We start from the raw sequence: 8,491 nt of genomic DNA on the forward strand, positions 1-8,491 counted from the left end.
AAAAAAAAAAAAAAAAAATTTATTGTGAACAATGACCGGACTGTTCACGTGAACAGTACTCGGTACTGTTCACTGTTCACGCGAATAGTACTGTTACTGTTCACGTGAACAGTGTAGTAAAAAAAAATTTTGTGATGTTATATATATATTGAATTTTCTTTTTTTGTTACATGTTATAAAAGGCTTATTTGCTTACTTGTCTTCCTAGATAATATTTGTTTAAGGTTAATATTTTATTTATTTATTTATGAATTTAACGACAATATTAAATTAAAAGTTATGAAATATGTGAATGATCTTTGGCACTCAATGACCACCAATCGACCACCCTCCAACGACTCTAAGGTATGTAAAAAGGGTAAGAAAATAAATGTACTTAAAGCTTTTTGCGAGATTTAAATGCTTTAACTTTCCTATCTTTAAATGTTAAGACATGCACGTTTATTTTTCCCACTAAATTATGATATACATTGTCATAGATAACTATAACTTATTAGACTCAGTACTAAGTGTGATTGGTGACTTCATATTAAATTTTAGGAAATGGCACCATCTACTCATACGAATTTGATGCGCGATTTACTACGAGCGGTACAAGAGTTGAGCAGGAAAAATCAAGCACCTCCACCACAAAATGCACCGCCACAGCAGAATGCACCGCATTTTGCCCCTGGAGCTGTCTCAGTGGTTGAGCAGTTTCGTAGGTACAAGCCTTCCACTTTCGACGGTAATTCTGAATCACTGGTTGTCGAAGAGTGGATAAGAGGCCTGGAGCGCATATTTCGACACATTGCTTGTACAGATGCACAGAAAGTATTATGTGTAGAATTTATGTTGATTGGAGCAGCTGGTCACTGGTGGGAATCTGTTTCACGTACAAGGACGGAAGAGCAGCAACATAATCTGACTTGGGAGCAGTTTAAAGATGAAGTGATGGCAAAATATTTCCCACAGGCCTTGAGAGATTTCAAGGAATCAGAATTTTTGCAGCTCAGACAAGGGAGTATGTCACTTACTGATTATGAAAGACAGTTTGAGCAGCTCTCAAGGTATGCCCCGCACTTGGTGGATACAGAAGTTAAGAAGATTAGGAGGTTCGAGAATGGACTGCGCCCTGAGATCGGCATGATCATTATGTCCCATCGTTTCACCTCATATCGTAAAATGCTGGAGAGGGCTCATGCTATTTCATATCAGAGGACCTCATTTGAACAGTACGCCCAGTAGAGCAAGGAGTCATCGGGAAAAAAAAAGTGGAATGATCCAAACAAGGACAGACATGATTGGCAGAGTAAAAGGCCAAACACAGGAGTTCGTATTGGTGGAGCGAGTGGGAATATTACACCGTGTCCTAAGTGTAATAAACTCCACAGGGGTGAATGCTTACTCGGGAAGAACATGTGTTTTCGATGTGGTAAGCCAGGGCACATTGCTCTCAACTGTACAGAGCCACCAAAAAGGAAGGATGATGATCAGGACAAGAACAAGAAAGGAAAGGCCCGAGTTTTCGCACTAAATCAGCATGAGGCGGAGCAGGATCCGAATGTGATATCAGGTACTAAATTATTTAATATTTTAACACACTTGCTTATGTTCTTTTTTTTACCTAGGACTACACATTTTTCCAAATCCGTCCCTTGGTTGTTAGTCTAACACTATAAATTATGCAAACAGGTATTCTATTATTATCTGATGTACCCGCTTACGTACTTTTTGATTCTGGGGCTACCAATTCTTTTATCTCTACATCCTTCGTCGCTAGGTCAAACCTTGCATGTGTGAAAACGAATTATGAATTAGAGCTTAGCATCCCTTCAGGAAGAACTCTTTGTACAAATCTGATGACTAAGGCTATGAAGTTAGAGATTGATGGGAAAATATTACAAGCAGACTTATACCTTTTGGAGATGAAAGATTTCGATGTTATTTTGGGCATGGATTGGTTGGGACTTAATCATGCGACCATTCGATGTCATGAGAAAGAAGTATTATTTCACAAACCGGGAGAGGAAGAGTTTCGTTTCTTGGGAGCAAAGTTCAAGTCTTTACCGTGCCTAATATCAGCTATGCAAGCAGAAGAGATGTTAAGGAAGGAGTCATGCCAGGGATTCTTAGTTAACATCAATAGTTTTCAACATACAGAAATGACCGTTAACGATATTAACATCGTCCGAGACTTTGCAGATGTATTCCCAGAAGATTTGCCAGGCATTCCACCAGATAGACAAGTGGAATTTACAATTGATTTAGTTCCTGGAGCGGCACCAGTATCTAAGGCCCCGTACCGAATGGCACCGAAAGAACTACAAGAATTGAAGTTGCAATTAGAGGAGTTACTGGAGAAATGTTTCATACGACCAAGTGTATCTCCTTGGGGAGCACCTGTACTTTTTGTCAAGAAGAAGGATGGGTGTATGAGGATGTGTATTGACTATCGGGAATTGAACCATCTGACCATCAAAAATAGGTACCCACTGCCAAGAATAGAAGATTTGTTTGACCAGTTAAGGGGTGCTGCAGTATTTTCAAAGATCGACTTGAGGTCAGGGTATCACCAGCTAAAAATCAGGGCAAGCGATATATCGAAAACTGCTTTCAGGACTCGTTATGGGCATTATGAATTTACTGTCATGCCTTTTGGTTTAACCAATGCTCCAGCTGTATTTATGGATCTCATGAATAGAGTATTCCATCAGCATTTAGATCAGTTCGTCATAGTGTTTATTGACGACATACTTGTGTACTCAAAAAACAAGAAGCAACATGAGGAACAACTTCGAATTGTACTTGAAACTTTGAGGAATGAGAAATTATATGCCAAATTCAAGAAGTGTGAATTTTGGCTTGACCGTGTAGGTTTTCTTGGTCACGTGGTTACCGCCCAAGGAATCGAAGTAGACCCCACTAAAGTGGAAGCAGTAACAAATTGGCCAAGGCCGAGTGGTGTGGGTGAAGTCCTCATTTTCTTGGGATTGGCTGGTTATTATAGAAGATTCATTGAAGGCTTCTCAAAAATAGCAGGGCCAATGACTCAGTTGACAAGAAAGGGTGTAAAGTTTCAGTGGACAGAAAAATGTGAAAAATGTTTTCAAGAACTCAAGCAGAGGCTAGTCTCAGCTCCTGTATTGACGATACCTGAAGGTTCAGAGGGATTTGTGATTTACAGCGATGCCTCTAAGCAGGGTTTAGGCTGTGTACTGATGCAGCATGGAAAAGTGGTTGCTTATGCCTCGAGACAGTTGAAGCAGTATGAGAAAAACTATCCAACGCATGACTTGGAGCTTGCAGCAGTTGTTCACGCCTTAAAGATATGGCGTCATTATTTTTACGGTGGGAAGTGTGAAATTTATACGGACCACAAGAGTCTCAAATACTTTTTCACACAGAAGGAACTAAATATGAGACAGAGGAGATGGTTGGAGTTAGTGAAGGATTATGACTGCACAATTCATTACCATCCGGGTAAGGCTAATGTAGTTGCAGATGCCCTAAGCAGAAAGACAAGAACACAGTTAGCAGTTTTACCCACAGTACAGGAACACTTGATAAGGGAGTTTGATAAATTGAGATTGGAAGTTATCACGCCGCCAACTCAGATTTCAGCGAGAATAAGAGCATTCATGATTCAACCTACACTTCGAGATCGAATCAAGGAGGCACAGGATAAAGATCCATTTTTACAGAAGATAAAGGCCGAGATTGGTACAGATAAACATATAGGGTTTGAAGTATCTGCAGATAATGCGCTAACTTTCAAAGGAAGACTGTGTGTACCTAAGGATGAAAGTATAAGAAATGAGATATTAGAAGAGGCTCATTCAACCCCTTATTCTGCTCATCCAGGTGGTACGAAAATGTACCGAGATCTCCGAGATGTATTTTGGTGGAGAAACATGAAGAGGGGAATTGGTCTGTTCGTGGAGAGATGTATTATCTGCCAACAGGTTAAGGCAGAACATCGAAGGCCATCAGGATTACTGAAACCGTTGGATATTCCAGAATGGAAATGGGAACACATAACGATGGACTTTGTGGTAGGCCTCCCGAGATCAGCAAAAGGTCACAATGCTATCTGGGTAGTGGTGGATCGTCTGACGAAGTCAAGCCATTTTCTTCCAATTAAAGTAAACTTTAACTTGGAACAGCTGGCACACTTATACATCAAGGAGATAGTCAGGCTGCATGGGGTCCCAGTCACCATTGTTTCAGATAGAGACCCGAGGTTCACATCTAAATTTTGGAAAAGTTTGCAGATAGCCATGGGGACAAAACTGAAGTTTAGCACAGCTTATCATCCTCAGACGGATGGACAATCAGAAAGAACCATCCAAACTTTGGAAGATATGCTAAGGGCATGTGTTTTGGATCTTGGAGGTAGTTGGGAGACACACCTGCCGTTGGTGGAGTTTGCTTACAACAATAGTTTTCAGGCCACTATAGGAATGGCCCCGTATGAAGCTCTTTATGGTAGAAAGTGTAGATCCCCTATCCATTGGGATGAAGTCGGGGAAAACAGAATTTTGGGTCCAGAAATCATTGAGCGAACAGTTGAGGCAGTGGATAATATTAGGGCAAGAATAAAGACAGCGCAATATTGACAGAAAAGCTATGCTGACAGTAGAAGAAAGGATTTAGAATTTCAAATAGATGACAAAGTCTTTCTAAAGGTAGCACCAATGAAGGGTGTATTGAGATTTGGAAAGAAAGGGAAGTTGAGACCACGGTTCGTCGGACCTTTCGAAATTCTTGAAAGGATTGGTAGTTTAGCTTACAGACTTGCCTTGCCACCTGAACTAGCAGCCGTGCATAATGTGTTCCATGTTTCGATGCTCAGAAAATATGTTCATGATCCCGATCATGTGGTAAGTTATCAGACATTGGATGTACAAAAAGATCTATCATATGAAGAAATTCCGAAGGTAATTTTGGAAAGAAAGGTACATCAACTTAGGAAGAGAGGAGTTCCACTGGTTAAGGTGCAATGGCGAAATCATGGACGAGAGGAATCAACTTGGGAGAAAGAAGAAGAGCTTAGAACCAAGTATCCAGAACTTTTCGATTAACCAAGATAAATTTTCGAGGACGAAAATATTTAAGGAGGGGAGATTATAATATCCCGAAATTTTATAGAATATAATTTAATTTTATTTATGCTATATTTTTAATGTTTTGAAAGTTTAGGGACTAGAGTGTATATAAAGTAAACTTTAATAATATTTAGATTAAAATACAAATATTGACGGGACGATGATAAGTATACGGATATTGGGCTCGTTGGATAGATAATAATTAAAGACGCATTTTAGACTCGAGAAAAAAATTAATTTGGGTTAGTCGAGCCCAAGTTATCGAAGCCGGAAGATATAACATTAAAATATTATTTTTATTACTTTTGTTTGGAAGAATTTACGTGGAGAGAGAAATGAAAGTTGTTGAGATATTTTATTGTTTTATTATTAATAATAATATTTTATTAAGTGTGTTTTGCATTGGGAGGTCTCACGTGAAGTAAGATTCTAAGTAGGTGGTAGGTAAGTAATAATTGATTTGTTTATTAAATGAAATAAAGTAGAGAGAGAGAGAGAGAGAGAGAGAGAGAGAGAGAGAGAGAGAGAGAATTATGGGAAGCCACGTTCCTAATGGTTAAAACAAATTCCCTTGTATATATATGGTGTACTGCCACGTGTAAGATATAACTTATTTTTTTAAATTGTGGGCAGTTGGCAAGATTTGGGTCAAGATTCTGTTTCAACTATTTTGATCCATATCTCTTTCCCCACTCCCACACGTTTCCTCATTTTTTTTATATAGATATTTTTATTATATCATATGAAAACAATAGCTTTCATTCACTTCACTGTCATATTATTGCATGATAAGGCAGAAAGAAAAGAAAAGATAGTTGCAAAGTGATTTTGGGTTTTCTTATTCCAAGAAATTGTTGGAGCGTGAACCTTGTTTTGACTTCCAAAATTTAAGCAGTTTAACAAGGTAGGATATGAGGTGCAGTATTTTTTTTTAATTTCCCGTTTAATTATTTTGGCTACATGTGGACGAATTTCATATTTATGAAAGTTACGATATTAATGCTATGATATGAATGATATGGCCATTCCGGTACAATGAAATGAAATGAGATGATATGATGTGAGCTCTTACCGGATTTAAAGTTATGCGACGGTATGGTATTCTGACACTTGTGTTAAAATTATTTTTGGGATCGCACCATTAATGTAATATCCTACTGAGTATTCCCATGTACTTACCATTTTCCTACACCTCACAGGTTAGATTGGGTCCTGTTGGAGCGTAGTGGTTCGATGCGTGGTTGTGCCTCATTTGCTGGACGAGAATTTATAATTTTAACAAGTAATTTTAATTCATTGCCATAGACATCCTATTTTAAAGATTTAGTTATCAATTATGTTTATTTGCTACATGGATGTTTTTTTTGTTTAATTCATTTTAAATAGAGCTCGAACTATATGTTACTGTTTTTATCGATTTTAATGGTTAAAAGAAAATTGATTAACTGTCAAATTCACATCAAAGACTTTTGCATTTTGCTAAGGCATCTACAGCCTTTTCAAGATTTATAATATGCATGGCCAAAACAATGATTCTGTACTTCACACCAAATTTTCAATTGTCTGCCTCCCACAGTTAACTTTATGCAGTGGAGTTGTATTATTCATTTGTACTTTGAATTGGATTTTATGATAAAAATATTCATAACCCATATTCACTAATCATGCTAGTATAAAAGATGTTAAATACGGTCAAATGTCATTTCATTTTAAGATGATAAATATCAAATTTATTAATTATGTGGTTTCCAATAAATTTGATCATTTTATAATAAAGTTGGCAGCGACTAAAATAATAAAATAATAATAATAATAATAATAAAATAAAATAAAATAAAAATTTGGGTCGTTACAGTTTGGTATCAGAGCATAGGTTTAATTTCCTGTAGACCCACATGGATTCTCATAATTTGTAAAAAAAATAAAAAATAAAAAATAAAAAATAAAATATTGTGAACAGTGACCGGACTGTTCACGTGAACAGTACTCGGTACTGTTCAATGTTCACGTGATGTTCATGTGAACAGTGCATTAAATGGCAAAAAAAAAAAAAAAACGTGTATTACAATGCCACCTCCTTTTATCATCATATGGTATCTTTAAGTTTTCAAAATTTTAAGATTTCCCTTATAATTTTGTGAATGCATGCAAATATACATTATTTCTCCTTAAAAAAAAAATGATGAACAGTAAGGTTACTGTTCTCGTGAATAGTATCATGTACTGTTCATGGTGTTAGAATTTGATCGAATTAATTGTACGTGAAATGCATGATTCTGCCTATATGTTATAATTCGTGCGGGGCATATATATATGTATCAATAAGCATGTGTGGGGATTATATGATATATACGTTGGAAACTACGCCCATGTTTTAACTCCATAGTCCTGCCCACTTTTATAATTTTTAATGGTAAATTAATTGTTTAATGTTGGAGGTGACATACTATGTCAGAGCATTTAATTATTGCCAAAAATGTTGAAATTCAAAGGTCAAACTATCCTTTTAACATTGAAAGGTGTGTGCAGGTTTACCTATATATACATTTAATACACCTTGATGATTGTGTAGTTTTGTGTTTCAAAAAAAAAAAAAATATTTATTGTGAACAATGACCGGACTGTTCACGTGAACAGTACTCGGTACTGTTCACTGTTCACGTGAACAGTACTGTTACTGTTCACGTGAACAGTGTAGTAAAAAAAAATTTTGTGATGTTATATATATATTGAATTTTCTTTTTTTGTTACATGTTATAAAAGGCTTATTTGCTTACTTGTCTTCCTAGATAATATTTGTTTAAGGTTAATATTTTATTTATTTATTTATGAATTTAACGACAATATTAAATTAAAAGTTATGAAATATGTGAATGATCTTTGGCACTCAATGACCACCAATCGACCACCCTCCAACGACTCTAAGGTATGTAAAAAGGGTAAGAAAATAAATGTACTTAAAGCTTTTTGCGAGATTTAAATGCTTTAAATTTCCTATCTTTAAATGTTAAGACATGCACGTTTATTTTTCCCACTAAATTATGATATACATTGTCATAGATAACTATAACTTATTAGACTCAGTACTAAGTGTGATTGGTGACTTCATATTAAATTTTAGGAAATGGCACCACCTACTCATACGAATTTGATGCGCGATTTACTACGAGCGGTACAAGAGTTGAGCAGGCAAAATCAAGCACCTCCACCACAAAATGCACCGCCACAGCAGAATGCACCGCATTTTGCCCCTGGAGCTGTCTCAGTGGTTGAGCAGTTTCGTAGGGACAAGCCTTCCACTTTCGACGGTAATTCTGAACCACTGGTTGTCGAAGAGTGGATAAGAGGCCTGGAGCGCATATTTCGACACATTGCTTGTACGGATGCACAGAAAGTATTATGTG

General features: G+C 36.7%; 2 protein-coding genes across 2 annotated transcripts in view; both read left to right on the forward strand.

Annotated features, from left to right (window-relative positions):
• Positions 1–543: 543 nt before the first annotated feature.
• LOC111373224 lies at positions 544–2,119 on the forward strand. Its single transcript, XM_022995731.1, has 4 exons — positions 544–1,214; positions 1,374–1,555; positions 1,675–1,942; positions 2,065–2,119. Exons 1-4 carry the CDS (start codon positions 544–546, stop codon positions 2,117–2,119), a joined length of 1,176 nt encoding a protein of 391 aa, XP_022851499.1.
• Positions 2,120–8,211: 6,092 nt separating this feature from the next.
• LOC111373225 (E3 ubiquitin-protein ligase RNF149-like) overlaps positions 8,212–8,491 on the forward strand; it is a 21,984-nt gene continuing 21,704 nt past the window's right edge. Inside the window, exon 1 of the mRNA XM_022995732.1 lies at positions 8,212–8,481. Within this exon, the coding sequence (XP_022851500.1) occupies positions 8,212–8,481 (270 nt within the window). The remainder of the gene's footprint in view (positions 8,482–8,491) is intronic.

The sequence above is a fragment of the Olea europaea genome, unplaced genomic scaffold (genome assembly GCF_002742605.1).
Source record: "Olea europaea var. sylvestris unplaced genomic scaffold, O_europaea_v1 scaffold1085, whole genome shotgun sequence".
Lineage (NCBI taxonomy): Eukaryota > Viridiplantae > Streptophyta > Magnoliopsida > Lamiales > Oleaceae > Olea > Olea europaea.

Coding starts and splice junctions, on each gene's coding strand:
- LOC111373224 (XM_022995731.1), top strand. CDS start 544: ATGGCACCATCTACTCATACGAATTTGATGCGCGATTTACTACGAGCG. Junction 1,215..1,373: donor CAGAGGACCTCATTTGAACA/GTACGCCCAGTA, acceptor TAAACTCCACAG/GGGTGAATGCTTACTCGGGA. Junction 1,943..2,064: donor GTTATTTTGGGCATGGATTG/GTTGGGACTTAA, acceptor GCCTAATATCAG/CTATGCAAGCAGAAGAGATG.